This window comes from Hydra vulgaris, chromosome 13, assembly GCF_038396675.1.
Source record: "Hydra vulgaris chromosome 13, alternate assembly HydraT2T_AEP".
NCBI classification, from domain to species: domain Eukaryota; kingdom Metazoa; phylum Cnidaria; class Hydrozoa; order Anthoathecata; family Hydridae; genus Hydra; species Hydra vulgaris.
In genome coordinates this window covers 59,040,563-59,062,500 of record NC_088932.1, presented here as the reverse complement: position 1 = coordinate 59,062,500, position 21,938 = coordinate 59,040,563, and the positions used below count along the sequence as shown (strand labels likewise).

The following is a 21,938-nucleotide window of genomic DNA, read 5'->3' as shown; positions in this document are numbered from 1 at the left end:
TTAAATAACTTTGAAGATGCACCTCGTTTTATACTTTTTGTCCTAACTTACTGTTGAGGTTCATTTAAAATAAATTCCTTATTTAACCATTTATTGTAACAGTTTATAAATCATACTTTTTTTCAATTTGTTTCATTCCATTTCTTTTAAAGTTTTTCATAAATTTTTTGGCTAACCTTATTTGATTGTAGTTTGGATAACATTGATCAATATACAAATCAATATACAAATTTTAGTATTTACTTCCTTTCTAATTAAACTTTCATATTTATTCTCATAATTTTCATCATATAAGTAATCGAAAATGTCTTTGTTCCTAATATATAAAATTGGTTTCACCTCTAAATGGTTAGTTTATATTATTTTTTTGATTGTTTTCTATATTTGGTTGTTTATTTGATTATTTTGTTTATCTTTCGTTTTGTCAGCTTTTATACCAGAATGTACTCCTATTCATTATCACATTTGAAACTCTTAAAAAAACATTGGAAATGAAAAGGAAGCAGCATTTTAATTTAAATACTTCATGTTTGAACTGAACCTATAGGTATAAGAGCAAACAAAAGCAGATAAAACTTTTTATAAATAACATTTTTTTAATCGCAAAAAATTTAAAGTTGGCCAAGTCTGGCAAAAAAATTATTCTTGTTGATCAAAGTTTGATTTTTCAAACAATTTATAAAAAAAAAGTGTTGAACTTAAACTTAATTGCGTTTTTTTTATAAAATTAGATACTTTAAATTACTTTATGCTGATTTTCCATATTTTATAAGAATATTTTTAAAAAATTCGTATATCTTTGACAACGGCAGGAGTGAGCACGTATAAAAGTTGCAGACACAATCTTAGCCCAAATAATGTAATTTTCTTCAATTTTTGAACATCAAACCCAAACATGTTTTCATTAAAAAACAAGCTTTAATTTAAATCTGGTTTTCACAAAACGTATATAATTCATTTTTTTAATTGTTTTTATTATAAAACAAATTCTTTTTTTGTATTTAAGGCATAGCAATGGACCACTGCGCAGTAGGCAAAATATTAACGATATAAACTTTAACTAAATTATGTAATACAAATATAAAAAAATGAAATAAAATTTAAAAAAACTATAACTATTACAAAAATAGTTATTATAAAAATAGAAAACAGAAATTACAAAAATTATATAGAAGATTATATTCTTTTCACATTTAGAAAATTTACGAAAAATTAATTAGGCCATGCAATATATTTGTGTTTATTCAACTAATAGCAATAAATTCTCCATAAAATCATTTTTTAATTTAGTAAAATTAAGTTTTTTAAAGATTAAGTTATTTCTACTGACTTTTTTTTAAAAACTACAATATTTCATTTAAGCAAAACATGTAAGAGCATTTAAGAAAAGAATTTAAATTAAATACCTCCACTAAAACACAATGGCGCAACAACATTCCCAGTAATATCAGCTAAGAAGTGACAATACTGTAGTGTTCGAATCTTTCCCATTTCCTCACAAAATGAAATACACTTTTCCCACTCATTTGATGAGATGGCTAAATAAAAATCCTTTTTTTAAATTGAGTTTAAATAATAATAGTTTTAATGTTGTTTAAAAAATGTACTTTAAGTATTTCTAACTTAAACTGAAAAAGTTGAATATGCATCGCATCACTTAAAAAAGTTCAATTTGTATCTTATCGAAATAATTAACTTCGATCTAAAAAGATTTATTCTACCAAAAAAAAAAATTTGAATCAATAAATAAAAAATCAATTTTGTCAAAAAAAAAAAGATTCTATCCATCAGGAAATTATATTTAAAAAAATGTGTTATATAAAAAAATATTGTATCCTATTGAGCAAGGTTGCTTTAATATGTTACTTTAACAAGACGTGAACGAAAAAAAACCACGCAAGAATGCTTTGATGCAACGATGGGAAGTTACGACGGAGCAGAAATTTGCGAATTTGCTTATATATTTTAAATTTCTCAGCTAAAATAGTTTATTTTAATCAATTAGGCTTTTATCGCCATGACGGTTTAATAATAATGCAAATAAAATTAGGACCAGAATTTGAAAATATAAGAAAAAATATAAAAATTTTTAAAAATATTGGCTTCCAAATTGAAATAAACATTAATTTAAAAATTGTGAGCCTTTCCATTAAGTGTGACATCAAGAAAACTCACAATTTTTAAATCGATATTTGTTTTAATTTTTATCGGCCTTATAGAAAACCTAATGATGATTTATAGTATATTAATATAACTAATCGTATAGTAATTTCAACTCAAATCATATGCTTCAAATTTTAAAACTGTCAAATTTTTTAGCTGACCATCTAAATCAAATTATGGAATAGTGATAGAATACAATCCCGATGCGTTTTAGGTTGCAGTTTACGTTTTAGGTTGTTGATTACAGGTAAAGTTGCGCTTAATGATTTTAATAACTACTTTTTTAAATATTCTTTTTTTAAGTTAAAAGGCAGTTTACGTCAACGTTAATATTGCTGTCAATAAAAGATTTTTTTATTTGGGACAACTTATGCTAGGTATTATTCAGTTCAACCAACAATTTTTGAAAAACTGTTTGTTTTTAATGAAGTATGTAGAAGATCAGTCGAACTGCTAAAAATATTTAGACAGGTCCTAATCTACCTGAGTTTTAAATAAGGTCTTTTTTTGTTCAATCTTTGAACAATTGTTAACTACAAATACTTTTTAATCAAATACAAGTATAAATATAAATATACTTTTTAATTATTTACAAAATGAATGCAAGACGTCAACATAGCATAATATTATCAAGTGCGTTTTTGAGCCCGACTCTGGTTATTTTTTACTATTGTTATTATTATTTAGGTGCCCCAAGAAGTCCTTACGATCTTATCACAGGGCACTGCGAATGAACATTTAATTGAAAGTTCATGTCTTCTTCCTATCCGATGTTGCAAAACTTGTCCAGAGGTGAGGTTTGAACCACGGATCCTTTGCTTTTTGAGGCAAGTGCGCTACCACTGCGCCACGGCTGCTTAATCACGGAGTCAGTAACGTAAAGCTTTATGCGTGAAGATTTTTTATGAAGAATATTAATAGCTTTGATTTAAAATTATTTAAATTCCAAAAACATTTTCAGTTTACATAAAATTTCTTATAAGGATTAAAATAAGCAGTTTAAATAAAATTGATTTGAAATTTTAATATATCAAAGTATGTATACCTGTCCCAAAACAGAAAAATTACTATGAATGACATTTATACTCAACATCATAAGCCAATTTTTTAAATTTAATAGTTTTGGTAATTACTTTTCTAGAGTTTTAAAAAATTACATTGCTATAATTTGTTTGTGTCAAACACAAATTAAAAGTATAACATATTGTGGCAGAAGAAGTATTTGCTACCTAGTAAGTCATTTAAATGACCTTCTAGCTAACAGTCATGATGAATCCAAAGAGCAAAGATAAAGTTAATTAAAAAGAATTAAAAAAAAAAACATTAAATTTGCGATTTCAAAGCTTGAAAAGTGCACTTTGGTTCCAACAAACTTTGATTGCAGATATGCAAAGCGTCGAGGAAGCACTGGATTATCCTGAGTTGCGACAAAGTGATGCTAATGCAGTTTACAATAATTTGGGAGAGGAAAAAAAAAATGAAATTTTGCAACCTTTTTGTTTACATTTCTATACAGCATACCCGTTGTTCACGAAACGACTAAATAATTATTTGGGTATGCGTCAATTTTTTTTTTTTTGCAAATCTAAAACGGTTGGCGTATTTTGCAAAGTTGCCAAATAAATTACCGAATAATGCGGCTGACGTTCGTTGTTGGAATGTCAAAAGCAGTGTCTGCGGCAGCAGCATCATTCAAAAAAGATGATGACTGCCATCCATGCAGGAATACTTTGACTTCACTCTAAACCGAATAGGTTCAAATACCTTTTGAATAGAAGTTAAAAGAATGATTAAGTTTTTGTATGACTTTTCTGTCATGTAAAACTTAAATATTCTTGTAACTTTTTATTGTTATTTTTACTGCAATTAGCAGTTGTCAACCAAAGAGTATATTCAGTAAAAAATTACTGCGTCTGTTAACAAAACAACAACATTATTATTATTATTATTATTATTATTATTATTATTATTATTATTATTATTATTATTATTATTATTATTATTATTATTATTATTATTATTATTATTATTATTATTATTATTATTATTATTATTATTATTATTATTATGTAATTCCATAAAAAAAAGTTAATGAATTCCTAAATTTATTATCAATAATAAATGAACACAAAGCAAAAATTAAAAACAAACAAATAAAAAAAATATTTAAACTTATACATATTAGTTCTCAATTATTCCGAGTTATTAAATATAATGAAAAGATCTAATTTTTAGTTTTATATATAAAGAAAGTATAAAAATAAAATAAAAATAAACTATTCAATATTATAAAGACCAATAATTAAATATTGTTCTAAAAGATTTAAATATTGTCCTTCATGTTTTGATTAATTAAAATTATTTCTTTTAGTTTTGATTTAAAAATATTTATGCTTGTAAGCAGTTTGATGCTGTTTCTAATTACTATACTCCATAATTGGGGGCTTCTAGCTGTAATAAAAAGTTAAGAGGCTTTAAAACGAGCTTTACCTTGAATATAATTATTGCTTGCATGTCTAATACGATATTTGTGCTGTTTTTTTTTAAATCGCGTTTTAAAAGTAATTGGCATCGTACCGATAATAATTTTGTACATAAAAATTAAATGATGATTTACATTTGTTTGGTAAACATTTAAAAATTTTAGATTCTAAAAAATTGAAAATTTATACCCAACAAGATTTTTAAATAAAAATGTTATTTTAATAATATTGTTATTTGATAATCTTGTTGGGTACAAATGGTTTATTTTTTCAAAAAATGAGTTAAATAAAATGGATGCTATTTTATTATTGACTTTGAACATAAATTTAAGAATATGATATAAACTTGAATATGATAAAAAGTTTAAATATGTTGAGTGTTTTTAATTTATAAAAAAGAATTATAGTCTGCGAGAAGCGATTAACATTTCTAATAATTCTTGCATCGTGTTTTTGTTTAATTAGAAGACTTTTATTTTTAGATATATAAGTGCTGCACCAAGCAACGTTAAAAAGCAAATGAATTTTAAACAAATTTGGTTTAACAACTTTTGGCTTTGAATAAAAGGATATTTTATTTTGGATTATATGTATGTTATCCTTCCACGTTACATTTCCTTTCACATTACATTTTCATCTAAAACTACACCTAGAAACAACAGAGATCGCTCTCATATGACATTAGAGTTATTTATAAAAAGAATAGGAAGTTTCAAGGGACTGTTGTCTTTATTATCAAGGCAATGGAAGATAGTATATTATGTTATTTTAATATTTATGGACTATTTATTTGATATAAACCATTTGCTAAGTTTTGCAAGCTCTTCGTTCACTGTAGCAAATAAAATAATAATATCATTATTAGAATAAAATATCTTACTATCATCGGCAAATATAATTGAATTTAAGACATAAAATACTCAAATTATTTATATAAATGAAAAATAAAACCGGTCTTAGAATTAATCCTTGAGGGACTCCGCATTTAATTGTTATTTAGTCTGGTTTTTCGCCATCATATAAAATGCATTATTTACTATTCATTAAAAAACTCTTAAACCAATCTAAGTTAGAATTCATGATACCATAATTTTTAAGTTTATATAGGAGAATAATATGATATCAAACGCTTTGCTTAGATCAAAAAAGAAACTTTTAGTAATTTTTTTTAATCAAAAGCTTTAATGCGCAAAGCAAAATGTTTCTTGTGTTAGATTAGTTATTGCGCGATTGGTCAAATGACCGGATTTTAACCTAAATTGTTTATTAGTTTAAAAGAATATTACTTTTATTTAAGAAAGAAAGTCTATTATACATTTCATGCTCCAAAATCTTAGAAAAACAATAGATCTAAGATTGGTCTTTAGTTGCAAACATCACGCGCATATTAGGGAGTTATTAGCAAGAAAAATTTAGAAAATATCCTCCGCCAAAAAATCTTAAAATAAATAATAAATTAGCTGTTAGTAAATCTATGGTGGCAGAAACGCCTATAACTTTTTTGGTAATGTTGGTAAAAATTTAGCCGCCAAATACTTGTTTAAACTGTTAGTGTTAAACAAGTATTCACCACATCTGCTTATTGTTAGGTCAGTTGTCTAAACAGTTATTGATGGATGCTAACTCGTTACCACTTCTCTATACTTATTAAAGCTTCTTAACATCTATTTGAAGCTGTTATAATTCGATTAAACAACTAAAACTATTTGCAATTCTGATAAAGTGTTATGCCTAAGGTATTTATTTTCAAGCTCTTATCAAGAAAATATTTTTTTCATGCATTGCGGAGTAAAACAAGTAAAATCTGTTGCCTCTTTGTCTCAAAAACTTATAAATTAATTACATTATTAAATCTTTTATCTTAAAGAAAATAGTTAAGCATCTCCACATAATTTTTACAAACTATCCTTAGAACATTAGAAATAACTTTTTATGACAATAAAGTTGTTTGAGATTAGATAATTTACTTTAAGGTTCTTTAGATAAATCTGGGTTATATCTTTAGATAAATCTGAGTTATATCTTTAGATAAATCTGAGTTTTGATGTCTGAGAAAAGTTGAAAAATAGCAATCTTGTCAAAAATAAGTTTTAAACCTTTAATTTTTTTTTTTTTTTTGTTGCAAAAATAAGTCAAACTTAAAAAAAAAAGAAGCGCGTTTTAAAAAATAACGTTAAAATATTTTGGTATATATTGTTGTATAAATAGCATAAAACATTTAAAAATAGCATAAAACATTTAAAAACTTCAAAAACTTAAAGAAACTTTTAAAAAATTTATTTTTATATTAAATAATTATTTCTGGGTTAACCCATTTTTAAAAATATTTTTAATATCTGAATCGATATTTAAAGAATCACACAAAACATTGCATTCGAATTTGAAATTCTGAGGAACTAAAATTTAAATCTTGTTTGAGTTAAAAATTATATTATATGAGTAAATCTAAAAATTTGATGATTAAAAAAGCAAAACAAGGTGTGTCCTAGGGTATTAAAATAGTTATCTTTTTTGAGTGGTAGTTGAAGTAGCTTTTAGGAGTAGCTGTAGTAACTTTTGGGAGTAGCTGATTAAGACTTTTCGGATCCGGGGTGCATATTTTGAAGCCCAGTACAAGCAGTAAGTAGGAATATGAAAAATCTGAGATCCTGATTTTGAAAAAGAGGCATGTGTGCATTTGTTAAAATATAAAATTAAAATCAAACTAAGCATATTTTTGAAATAAATATCAAAGTTATGATAAACTAAGTTTATCTATACAAGTCTTGCGCTATTATCAACTAATAAAATTCATTTTAATTTATCAAAATGTATTTGTACAATAGAATTTGCACTAGTTAAATTCTTAAATTTTCAACAAGGTTTTACATGTATATGCAAAAGTTGTCTCAAAAAGATCTATAGATGTATTTCTTGTAAAACATAATATCCTTGGTCTAGAAGCATACTCAATACAAAGTTTATATGCTATTGTACAAGACTGCTGTTGAAGTAGTCTAAGTATACAAAGTTTATATGCTATTGTGTCAGGTAACTGGCGGAGAACATTTTTTATACTTGCAGATTATAAAGTGTTGAACGTTAGAGTTTTTTCAAAGATATTTTTCGTAGATTATTTTCCATGTGAATATATAAACTATGATGAGATTTTTTTTTTCATATTTTGTTTTAACCTTAACTTTGATATACTTTTTATTACATAAGTCTAACAAAGCACTATCCTTAAACCATTAAAGATTTTGTAAGGTTAGAAAAGGTTAAGCATGCTACGTTAACTTATATAAAAAAGATGACAATTGAATATTTTAAAACTTTATTTATTTAAAGCTTTATTTTAAAACTTAACAAAAGAAGTAAAGTTTACATGTTCTTCTACTAAACTGTAATTTTTTTGTAGAGTTACATATTAACAATGACATTACTCAAGAATTAAGAAAAGTATTGAAATCAAACTGGTAAATTTTGGCATTAAAAAAACGCAAATGATTGTGGCACTTTTTCGAATTGTGATAATGAAAGAAAAATGATTTAAAAAACCAGATTAAATTAGAAAAATTAAAAGAAATTAGGGGAAAAGAGTAATAAATAAAAGGCTATAAAACTATTAGAAATATAACTCAGTCAATAAGATTAGTTAAAGGTAAAATTTATTTTATTGTAGTAAGATTAATTTTCAGAGCTTTATTTAAAAATTAAAAATAAGAAAAAAATGATTTTATATCAAAAAAGCATTATAAACTAATTTTTTTTTTTTTCTCCTTTTTTACGAGCTAAAAATTTTTTTTTGTTCTTTAAAATTATTTAGTCTATATATTTTATTGCCGAACTTAATAGTGTTAGTAGTAGAAGTACCTCTTCGAGCGTGCTTGAATCAAAACCCTTGGCGGCCATTGCAACCAAAGTAGTGGCAAGAAGGAGTCGCAGGACTTTTATTAAAAGAAAATGTAAACAAAAGTGTACGCAAATATCTTACTTATGTAATCTTGAAACTAGGTAATGTTAAAACATATTCAAACATGTATTAAGTTTTACAGTTTGACTCTCACTTTTTTTTTTTTTTTTTTCTTTTTTTGTTATGTATTTTTTGTTTAGAAAACTTGAAAACTGCATTGCGGCAACATCTGCTGAATTTTGAATAATAGCATTTATTTCCGTTAAAAAAAATTTTATAAAGTTTTCAAAATTTTTGCTTATCAATGTGCCAGCATGGCCAAGTGGTTTGCGCGTAGTTTTTTGGTTTAGTGCTTCTGAATAAAAAGACTTTGCGTATGTGTTATGATTGAGATACTTATGCTGTTAATGATTAAGATACTTATGCTGTTAATGATTGAGATACTTATGCTGTTAATGATTGAGATACTTATGCTGTAAATGGATGGTCTAAAAAATAATTGTCTGAAACTTATTCAAGAAAAAATTTAATAAAACAGTCCTGCTACTATGGAAGGTGCTGCTGTGGGGGGAAAAAAAAAAGACTGTAGCTACAAAAAAATTTTAAAACTTTCTTTTGACAATTAAAAGTATTTTTTGCTTTTTACTACAATTATATGAATGATAAAACGAATATGTTGAAATGAGTTGGACGCAAAAGTTAAAAGCTCTTATCAAAAACCAAAAAAGTTATAGTAATTGCAGTTCAGTGGAAATTAAAGTTCATTACTTAAATTTAGCTCAGTAAAACTTTAATGAGGAGTATATTGGTTTTTGTAAAGAAACATTATACAAATCATTTTTAATATAAACTAATTATTTTTCAACTTTATTATAAAGGCAGGGTGCGGATTCACAACACTTTCGTAAGTCCAAAATTTGCGTAAAGTTTGCGTAAGTTTTGCTTAAGTTCAAAGTTACGCTAAGTGGTATTCACAAACCTTGCGTAAACAAAAACTTACGAAATTCCTAAGTGTTTACGTAAGTTATTACTTACGCAAAAAGTCTAAAAAACGTCATTCACAACATTTTCCTAAAAAGTGCTGAGCAAACTTTACGCAAGAAAAGTTACGTCTGCTATTTTCTGACTTAAGTTTGGCGTAACTTTAAATTATCTAATAATATTTAAAAATGGCGTTTTTATTATTATGAAAGATTTTAGATTTTGTTTGTTATTGCCGATAAAATATAATTTTATCTTAATTTTATACTGCTTTACGTTAAGTTATTTATTTAAATAATACAACAATAGTTTTTTTTTAACAACAACAACAATAGCAGTATATTTACCAAAAATTTAGATGTACTACATAAACTTGTTTTATAAAACTTGTTTTCACCTAAAAAATATACACTCAATCTATATAATGGATAGTTCACTCTCTCATAGCCTAGCTAAAGCAAGGAGAGCGACCATAGTACGAATATATTGTATAGTTTTGCAGTATGCCAATAACTTATTAAGTAAATTCACTTAATAACTAGTTATTGTCATACATCAATGCTATATGATCATCATATCATAATGATACATCATAATGATGATACATCATAATGATGATACATCATAATGATGATACATCATAATGATGATACATCATAATGATGATACATCATAATGATGATACATCATAATGATGATACATCATAATGATGATACATCATAATGATGATGCATCATAATGATGATACATCATAATGATGATACATCATAATGATGATACATCATAATGATGATACATCATAATGATGATACATCATAATGATGATACATCATAATGATGATACATCATAATGATGATACATCATAATGATGATACATCATAATGATGATACATCATAATGATGATACATCATAATGATGATACATCATAATGATGATACATCATAATGATGATACATCATAATGATGATACATCATAATGATGATACATCATAATGATGATACATCATAATGATGATACATCATAATGATGATACATCATAATAATGCATCATAAGGATAAAGGATACATCATAATGATGTATCCATACTATATTAACTTATGGTTGTATCTATACTATACTATCTATACTATATTATACAAAAATATATGCAATAATATTATTGAAGTATATACTTTAACTTGCATAACTAGCATAAAGAGAGAGAGAGAGACTCACTCTCTCACTCTCTCTGTGTGAGAGAAAAAATATTTGTCCTAATATAGATACAATATTTACAAAAATATGTAATCAATTTATTAGTTTTTCAAATATATATATATTTTTTTAATTTATAAATGAGAACAAGACTTTTTCAAAATAAAATAAAAAAAAACAATAATGCAAAAATTATCTCTGAGTAATCAGGCTATTGAAGTATAAAAGTATTATAAACTAAATATTAAACTTACTTTGAATAATGATGCTATGTTTTTTGATAATTTTAACTATTCAAAGGTATTAAAGGTATAACAATATTAAGATTATTTTGAATAATAATGCTCTGTTTTTAATTATTTCAGTTATCAGGAGATATTAATATCTATGGATAATTTAAATTATTTTAAAAATTTGGTTTTAAAATTGTTTTTTAAAGCCTAATTTCTTGGTAAATAATATTGATATTTGCAAATAATAAACATATTCTGTTATTTGTTTAAATTGTTTTGGTAGATCTTTTTTTTTTTGTATATCTATCTGAAATCTCATTGGTGTAGTTTGTTATTGCAAAGAGCAGAAATTCCATAAAAAGTTTCTTGATCCACCAGTTAGTCTAAATGGAGTGATAGTGCTTTTCACAATTCAGTAAAATTATTATCTGTTGCTGTTGAAAATAGTATTACAACTCTTGAGATGAAAGCATAATGTTCACACTGGTTGTAGCTATTAGATTATACTGTATTTGGTGTCTTAAAAACCTACTACAATACTTGTTGTTATGATTTAATCAATACTTGCTCTGTCATAGAGTCAAACTTTTTTATACTGCATGTACCTGATTCACAGAATTAACTTTATGCTATCCATCAAATATAAAAATCATGTTTTTATTCGTGCAAGTATGGTACCATAAATTCTCAATCTGATATATCACTGAAAAAAAAATTACAAAAACAAGTGGTTTTTAATTCTAACTCAACTTTTATTAATAAATACAATTGAAACATTTTCCATAACATTATAAAAAATACAATGTACTTTTCATAGTATGTTATGGAAAAGTTGTTGAACTTTTGCTTATGTTTTCAAAGTGTTCCTTGTATTTCTGACAATAGAAATTTTGTTTATAAATAGTTTCAAATATACTAAAATGTAATCAAATGTATTTCTTGAATTTATTGGAGCAATTTTTTTATTTGATGAAACTGTCATTCCCTATTGCAAATAAAACTGTTTTTGATTCAAGTCAATTATATGATAAAACAAGACCACTGAAAAGAAAATTTAACAATTATCATGTTTTCTTATACCTTGGGGTATGAGAAGTAAGAATGAAAATAAGAAGTTAAAAAAAAACACTGTTTAGCACTTTTATTATTTTAAAAGCGTGAAATTTTATGCTTAACTAAAGTACTTTATTTTAACTTCCTGAAGCAATGCAAGATAAGTTGCATGATCTGATCAGGGGTGAACCCAGACCTTTTTTGGTACTATAGGACCGGTATGGGCGCTAAAAAAATGACTCAAAATATCAATTTCATGTTGTTTTTCTTTTTCTTTTTATATTAAAAATAGAAAAAAAAGTTCTTTCAAATGCTAGTTTTCTGCATATTTAGCTAGTTTATTTAGCCAGTAATGTTTACAAATAAGGTTCGCTGCAAGTTTAAAGTTAGGGTTGAATAAAACTAATGGGCATTCACTGATTCACTCATACAGGAAGCCGAATAATTATCTTATAAAAGCCAAGGATAATACAATTTATATTACCCATTTGGATTTGAATAAATATGCCCGAATTATTTCTTAATGAGTGCTTGTAATATTTATATTTAAAATAATAGATGTGTTGCATTTTGTTAATAATCGATATCTCATTTAAAAAACCAACCGACTCCTATTTGTTCCATTTTTAATCCAATTATTAATTATTTTGATTATTTTGCTAATAGATACTCAAAATAGATTGAAAGAATGTTTATGCTATATATGCTATTATTTTTAAAAGTAATTGCATGTATATGCTATATGGGGCAATTCAAAAACAAAGAAACACTTTTTTGCTGTTTTTAGACTCCCTTCTTTGTATATGTAACATTTTAAACAATCTCTCCCCGCCCTATTTGAAACGTGACGTTATTTTTCAACAAATATATCTATGAGTTTGTACTTTTATGCTAAAGGTTTACTATTCCGCTGTGATTAGAATTTAAATTTTAAAAATTTTGTTATGTCACACTGTGGCTAACCATTCCCTCTCCCATGTGATACTTGGTGACACTTTCAAACACCTCCACCCCATATAAGAATGTCACGTATTATTTGAATAGCCCCTATAAGGTTTTGCTACATTTTTAAATATAGCAACAACAAAAACAAAAAAACAAAAAAATTGTAAGTAAAATTAAGCCCTGTCATTAAAAAAGAAACATTCACTGTTTGGATACATTGCCCTGTGTGTCTTAAAAAAAAAAAAAAATAGTTATACTACTTACTTCCTTTATACAAATTGTTATAAAATATTTGCCTCAAATTTTGGGTAAGTTTTTGGGTAAGTTTTTGCCGAAGTTTTGCGTAACTCATGCGCAACCTTAACTTAACGCAAATGCTGCGAAAAAGTTGTGAATACCAAATAGTTACGCAAATAATATTTTGCGTAAGTTTTTCGTAACTTTTGCTCAGCTACGCAAGAGTTACGCAAAAGTTGTGAATCCGCACCCAGGTTTGGCGCTTAATCATCTCTATGTAAACGATATACATTAACAAGTATGTTATTTGTTTTTATATATTGTTTATAAAATGTAAAAAATTGACTTATATAAGATTTTGTGCAACAGAATTAAAATGAATCAAAAAATGTAAGATAAATGCAAAAAGAAACTTGACGCATAAAGTTTATTTTGCCACAAACTGACGTCAAACCACAAATTTTTTAGGATTAGCGTTTAATAGGTGAGGCTATTATTCTTTAGTCTTTAATCATAATCATAAAAATGGATTTTTTGTGACTATATTTTACTGGGTGCGGATTCACAACTTTTGCGTAACTCTTGCGTAGCTGAGCAAAAGTTACGAAAAACTTACGCAAAATATTTTTTGCGTAACTATTTGGTATTCACAACTTTTTCGCAGCATTTGCGTTAAGTTAAGGTTGCGCATGAGTTACGCAAAACTTCGGCAAAAACTTACCCAAAAACTTACCCAAAATTTGAGGCAAATATTTTATAACAATTTGTATAAAGGAAGTAAGTAGTATAACTATTTTTTTTTTTTTTTAAGACACACAGGGCAATGTATCCAAACAGTGAATGTTTCTTTTTTAATGACAGGGCTTAATTTTACTTACAATTTTTTTGTTTTTTTGTTTTTGTTGTTGCTATATTTAAAAATGTAGCAAAACCTTATAGGGGCTATTCAAATAATACGTGACATTCTTATATGGGGTGGAGGTGTTTGAAAGTGTCACCAAGTATCACATGGGAGAGGGAATGGTTAGCCACAGTGTGACATAACAAAATTTTTAAAATTTAAATTCTAATCACAGCGGAATAGTAAACCTTTAGCATAAAAGTACAAACTCATAGATATATTTGTTGAAAAATAACGTCACGTTTCAAATAGGGCGGGGAGAGATTGTTTAAAATGTTACATATACAAAGAAGGGAGTCTAAAAACAGCAAAAAAGTGTTTCTTTGTTTTTGAATTGCCCCATATAGCATATACATGCAATTACTTTTAAAAATAATAGCATATATAGCATAAACATTCTTTCAATCTATTTTGAGTATCTATTAGCAAAATAATCAAAATAATTAATAATTGGATTAAAAATGGAACAAATAGGAGTCGGTTGGTTTTTTAAATGAGATATCGATTATTAACAAAATGCAACACATCTATTATTTTAAATATAAATATTACAAGCACTCATTAAGAAATAATTCGGGCATATTTATTCAAATCCAAATGGGTAATATAAATTGTATTATCCTTGGCTTTTATAAGATAATTATTCGGCTTCCTGTATGAGTGAATCAGTGAATGCCCATTAGTTTTATTCAACCCTAACTTTAAACTTGCAGCGAACCTTATTTGTAAACATTACTGGCTAAATAAACTAGCTAAATATGCAGAAAACTAGCATTTGAAAGAACTTTTTTTTCTATTTTTAATATAAAAAGAAAAAGAAAAACAACATGAAATTGATATTTTGAGTCATTTTTTTAGCGCCCATACCGGTCCTATAGTACCAAAAAAGGTCTGGGTTCACCCCTGATCAGATCATGCAACTTATCTTGCATTGCTTCAGGAAGTTAAAATAAAGTACTTTAGTTAAGCATAAAATTTCACGCTTTTAAAATAATAAAAGTGCTAAACAGTGTTTTTTTTTAACTTCTTATTTTCATTCTTACTTCTCATACCCCAAGGTATAAGAAAACATGATAATTGTTAAATTTTCTTTTCAGTGGTCTTGTTTTATCATATAATTGACTTGAATCAAAAACAGTTTTATTTGCAATAGGGAATGACAGTTTCATCAAATAAAAAAATTGCTCCAATAAATTCAAGAAATACATTTGATTACATTTTAGTATATTTGAAACTATTTATAAACAAAATTTCTATTGTCAGAAATACAAGGAACACTTTGAAAACATAAGCAAAAGTTCAACAACTTTTCCATAACATACTATGAAAAGTACATTGTATTTTTTATAATGTTATGGAAAATGTTTCAATTGTATTTATTAATAAAAGTTGAGTTAGAATTAAAAACCACTTGTTTTTGTAATTTTTTTTTCAGTGATATATCAGATTGAGAATTTATGGTACCATACTTGCACGAATAAAAACATGATTTTTATATTTGATGGATAGCATAAAGTTAATTCTGTGAATCAGGTACATGCAGTATAAAAAAGTTTGACTCTATGACAGAGCAAGTATTGATTAAATCATAACAACAAGTATTGTAGTAGGTTTTTAAGACACCAAATACAGTATAATCTAATAGCTACAACCAGTGTGAACATTATGCTTTCATCTCAAGAGTTGTAATACTATTTTCAACAGCAACAGATAATAATTTTACTGAATTGTGAAAAGCACTATCACTCCATTTAGACTAACTGGTGGATCAAGAAACTTTTTATGGAATTTCTGCTCTTTGCAATAACAAACTACACCAATGAGATTTCAGATAGATATACAAAAAAAAAAAGATCTACCAAAACAATTTAAACAAATAACAGAATATGTTTATTATTTGCAAATATCAATATTATTTACCAAGAAATTAGGCTTTAAAAAACAATTTTAAAACCAAATTTTTAAAATAATTTAAATTATCCATAGATATTAATATCTCCTGATAACTGAAATAATTAAAAACAGAGCATTATTATTCAAAATAATCTTAATATTGTTATACCTTTAATACCTTTGAATAGTTAAAATTATCAAAAAACATAGCATCATTATTCAAAGTAAGTTTAATATTTAGTTTATAATACTTTTATACTTCAATAGCCTGATTACTCAGAGATAATTTTTGCATTATTGTTTTTTTTTATTTTATTTTGAAAAAGTCTTGTTCTCATTTATAAATTAAAAAAATATATATATATTTGAAAAACTAATAAATTGATTACATATTTTTGTAAATATTGTATCTATATTAGGACAAATATTTTTTCTCTCACACAGAGAGAGTGAGAGAGTGAGTCTCTCTCTCTCTCTTTATGCTAGTTATGCAAGTTAAAGTATATACTTCAATAATATTATTGCATATATTTTTGTATAATATAGTATAGATAGTATAGTATAGATACAACCATAAGTTAATATAGTATGGATACATCATTATGATGTATCCTTTATCCTTATGATGCATTATTATGATGTATCATCATTATGATGTATCATCATTATGATGTATCATCATTATGATGTATCATCATTATGATGTATCATCATTATGATGTATCATCATTATGATGTATCATCATTATGATGTATCATCATTATGATGTATCATCATTATGATGTATCATCATTATGATGTATCATCATTATGATGTATCATCATTATGATGTATCATCATTATGATGTATCATCATTATGATGTATCATCATTATGATGTATCATCATTATGATGTATCATCATTATGATGTATCATCATTATGATGTATCATCATTATGATGTATCATCATTATGATGTATCATCATTATGATGTATCATCATTATGATGTATCATCATTATGATGTATCATCATTATGATGTATCATCATTATGATGTATCATTATGATATGATGATCATATAGCATTGATGTATGACAATAACTAGTTATTAAGTGAATTTACTTAATAAGTTATTGGCATACTGCAAAACTATGCAATATATTCGTACTATGGTCGCTCTCCTTGCTTTAGCTAGGCTATGAGAGAGTGAACTATCCATTATATAGATTGAGTGTATATTTTTTAGGTGAAAACAAGTTTTATAAAACAAGTTTATGTAGTACATCTAAATTTTTGGTAAATATACTGCTATTGTTGTTGTTGTTAAAAAAAAACTATTGTTGTATTATTTAAATAAATAACTTAACGTAAAGCAGTATAAAATTAAGATAAAATTATATTTTATCGGCAATAACAAACAAAATCTAAAATCTTTCATAATAATAAAAACGCCATTTTTAAATATTATTAGATAATTTAAAGTTACGCCAAACTTAAGTCAGAAAATAGCAGACGTAACTTTTCTTGCGTAAAGTTTGCTCAGCACTTTTTAGGAAAATGTTGTGAATACCGTTTTTTAGACTTTTTGCGTAAGTAATAACTTACGTAAACACTTAGGAATTTCGTAAGTTTTTGTTTACGCAAGGTTTGTGAATACCACTTAGCGTAACTTTGAACTTAAGCAAAACTTACGCAAACTTTACGCAAATTTTGGACTTACGAAAGTGTTGTGAATCCGCACCCTGGTCTAAGATCTTCTTAGTTCCATTTGTATAGCATCATGTACTAACGTCTGTGAGAGTAAAATTATAATATATCTATAAAATAAGAAAATTTTCTCCAAATTTTAGAAATCTTTTTTATTACCCTAAGGAAAAGTCTTAAAAAATAATGAATAAGTATATAATGATTCTGTGTGTAATAAATATGTATAGATATAATAGGTTTGATCAAAACCCGTATCCGGAAAGCTAGGACGTATTAAGAAAAATTATAAAAAGATTTTGTTTGGAATAGACTTACAAAGACCCGTAATTTTACAGTTCCGATCTCAGCTAGTATAAAATAATGTTGTATGATAAAGTTAAAAAAATAACAATATCCACATGTTTTATGCGAATTGACTTTTCACCATCTGTTTTATATTTTCTTATAATTATTGCATTTTTTTATATCTTGAAGTTTTAAAAACCGCTAGGAATACAAATTACTCTTTTTTTCTTTTTTCTTTTTATATTTTTACTGTCTCTCAAAATCGACCAATAATATTCTGTATATCTAGCTTATTCTGAACCTGAATTGGGCCTCTAAATATGCATCCAGGGTATTTTTAAAGCAGGAAGTTCCTTTTTATGTCATGAACCAAGATTTTATTTATGCAGTTTTATTTAAAAGTTATTTTTTTGAATCAGGGTCTCCAAAACTGAAGGAACCCCAGGCAATAGACCCCTAATCTCCACCTTAATTCCACACTGTTTATTAAATAACATCCTTTGAGACTACTAATCTTAAATTTGCGGATATTTTTCAACATTTGATCCGTATAAACATGTATTTGATCCGTATAAACATGTATAGCATTTTAATAATAAAAACATATAAAATTGTTCAAAATAATAATAAGTTATTAAGAAAAACTGTTAAATTCAAACTAGATTTATTTTAAGATTGTTTAAACGATTTATATAAAATTCGTTTGGATCAAATTTAAAATTCGCTTTAATGAAATTTCAATTAAGACCAACATAATCTTTATTATTTACTTTATTACTGTCTGACCGGACAAATTATGTGATTAATTTGAACCAGATTAAATCAATCTATATAAACAAGAAATAGTATGAACAAAGATTTAAAATTATAAAAAACTATGGCAAGGTCATTTAAGTGCGAAGTGATTTTTTATAACTTATATTAATTCAGAAAGATTTTCTTTTCTTCGGTTCTTTGGTTTTTACAAATTATATTGTTTTTGCTTTGTGCAGGTGCCACTATGAAAATCTAAACCAATAAAAAGTTTTGAGTTAAAGAGATAAAATAACTGTATTGTAACATAACGATATTTTCCGTTAGTAGAATTTCACTCTTCTATATCATTAATTATTGTTTTAAATTTAATAAATTAGAGCATTCAATATAGACCTAATTATAGTTTAACTTACAACTCATATTCACAACTTTTCTTTTTTTTTTTTTTCCTCTCCATTTTTTGACGTATAAAAAAATAAATACAACCAATATTTCCAATATACAGATGGCCGGGGCAAGAAGAAGACACAATTTGTCTTATCGCCAAGCCCCAAGATTGATTCCGTAAAAAAAAAAAATTCGTATAGAGTATATAAATGTTACCAATATATATAAAATAAGTCCTTAATTTTAAAAACAAAAACAAAAAGTTACAGGGTCATAAAAAACTTTTTTTTTATGACCCTGTAAATAAAAAAAATAAAAAAATTTAAAAACTTTAAAAACAAAATTTCTTTTAAAATAATCAAATAATCAATAAAAAGTAAAATAACAAACTCTTAGAAATAAATATTAAATAAATAAGTATATAAAGATTAATATAAATTTGCACTAAGTAAAACTTGCAATAAAATAAAAAAATAAAATAAAAAAAGGTTTTTAACAACTTTTTTTTATTTTTTTTATTTTTTTAATTAATTAAGATTAAATACTAAAATTATTATTAAAACACAGAATTGAGAAGAAATTGAACCTTTCCAATTAAAAGAAATATATATATATATATATATATATATATATATATATATATATATATATATATATATATATATATATATATATATATACATTTATATGTATTTAAGCATGCTTTAACCAAAACCATAAAAGGGTTGACAAGGATAAACTCTAAACTAAATCGAAAAAACTTATATGTGTCACTCGAAAATGTCAATCACTCCATCACTAACTAGAAGCATTTGCTTCAATTTTACTAAGTTTATTAGATAGGATTTTATTCCATACTTTTGGTCCTAATGGTCTAATGGATAATGAAAACTCAGTTGGGCATAAAAACTTTGCGTATTCATACAACAGAAATAAAATTTATAATATGATTTAGATAATTTCAGTTTTAAACAATGAAACATTATATACATCTTATTGTGATAGTACTATACAAGCATAACAAAACTTTCAAGTTAGAATGCAAAAAATATAATTTGTCAATCACTTTACCACTCAATAATATTCTTAACTCTCCAACAGCACGGAAGCATGTTTTTGCCTCAACTAAAAAAGATGGTTAGGTTTTTTAAACACGGTCGACATTTTTAAGCTCTTTTGAATAGTTAATTTTTTTTTCCAAATGCAGCCATTTTCTTTTTGTTGCAATGCAAATGCAATGCAAAACATTTATGGAAGCCTTGTTCATGAATAAATGGGAGCTTTGGTCTAAAAAATGGTGAAATTCTTTAGCCTTACTTTTTTGTTGTAAAGGGTAAATTTATTTTTGGAGTCCTTTTATTCTGTTGTAAATGCTTTAGTATTGCAAAAAAGAGAAGTTTTTGTGGGTTTTTATATTAGACATTACTTAACGATCTATAAGACAGATGATCAGTTTTTAAACATATTAACATTTCAAAAAAAAAATTAAAATTAGACCTGTTTTTGATTATTTTAAGTTTATTTGTATATTTGTTAAAAAGGTCAAAACAGCTTTGAAAAAAGTGTATTTTATTAATAAATCAAATGTGTGAAAAACCGTCTTCTATTATCTCTCAGAGTATTGACTCGGAAAGGCTGTTAGTATATTGCGGTAGTGGTGTAGCGGTTGAGCACTTGCCTCATAAGCAAGAATTTCCGAGTTCAACCCCCAAGACGTCCCTGGTAGTACCGCACTCAACTTGTTTCTTCACATAACATAAGTAATGCAGACGCGACAAAAAGATTTATTAATATTAAGTTCATATGTATATACTTGTTACTGCAATAGCGTTTCAGCTAATTTTATTATAAATGACAAAACAGTTCATTTAAACAAAGTTACTGGTATAGCATAGAAAAGGAACGGCAGACAAAGACAAAAACATTGTCAGTTCACACGTCATTAAAAGTCTCTTTCAGACCACTTTGTAAAAGAAAGATGGAAAAATTTACCAGATTATGGTTTTTAAAATAAAAGTTGATTAATTTGATTCAATAGTATATGCAGACATTTTGTTGCTTTATTCTTTCTTATCTACTGAATGATTTAACTCCACTTATGTACAACATGTTGTTGTTAACATTCTGATATTTTACTGTTGTCAATAAAATTATCCTCTCTGAGTTTAGAAAATCTTACTACCTTACGACCTCTACAGCAGTATAATAAATTTTAGAAATGAGCCCTTGTGTAAAAGAGAGTTACGTAGCTTCAACTAACTAGATCTAAGAATTAACCGATGAGTAGTATCTTTCCCGGTGGGAATTGAGGTAGCCACTGTTTTTGAGCAATTTTAATTCTAGCAAAATTGTTTTTTTGTGTATATTACGCCTTAAATAAGTATGCTTTTTGTATTGGAATATATTTATAATAATAGTTGAACTTGTAACATAGCAATTTTTATTACATGTCACTATAGTAGCTAAAACACCGTGACGTGTATACTCACAATAACTTTTTAGCAGGCGTTATCATTATTAAGATATTGTTATTTTAAATAAAACTACCAAAATAAAGAAAATTAAAAAAAGAATTTTTAACTCTGGTAAATTAATGTTTAAGAATAAATTGCGATTTGCAAGCAAAAAAGAAATTATCTGCTAGCTAATCCTCATTGCCAAATTCCTGTTTTTATTGCTACAAGTTGCCGCTTTCTCGTTACTAGCTAAAATTGCTAGTAATCTTGGTGGTCGAGTCGCTGTTTTTATTGTTACTTCTTTATATAATCTTTTTGCCGATTAGGCCTTTTAAGTTAATAGCTGCTTTCATCTTCCCAGGATAAATGTATAACTTTTTT

The 21,938-nt window shown here is 25.9% G+C and overlaps 1 protein-coding gene across 4 annotated transcripts in view; it reads right to left on the bottom strand.

The window, feature by feature from the left end:
• Window positions 1-21,938, bottom strand: part of LOC136089252 (uncharacterized) — a 272,660-nt gene that overhangs the window by 161,617 nt on the left and 89,105 nt on the right. For all 4 annotated transcript variants that reach the window (XM_065815083.1, XM_065815086.1, XM_065815085.1 and 1 more), the window contains one exon: window positions 1,407-1,538. In XM_065815083.1, the coding sequence (XP_065671155.1) occupies window positions 1,407-1,538 (132 nt within the window). The remainder of the gene's footprint in view (window positions 1-1,406; window positions 1,539-21,938) is intronic.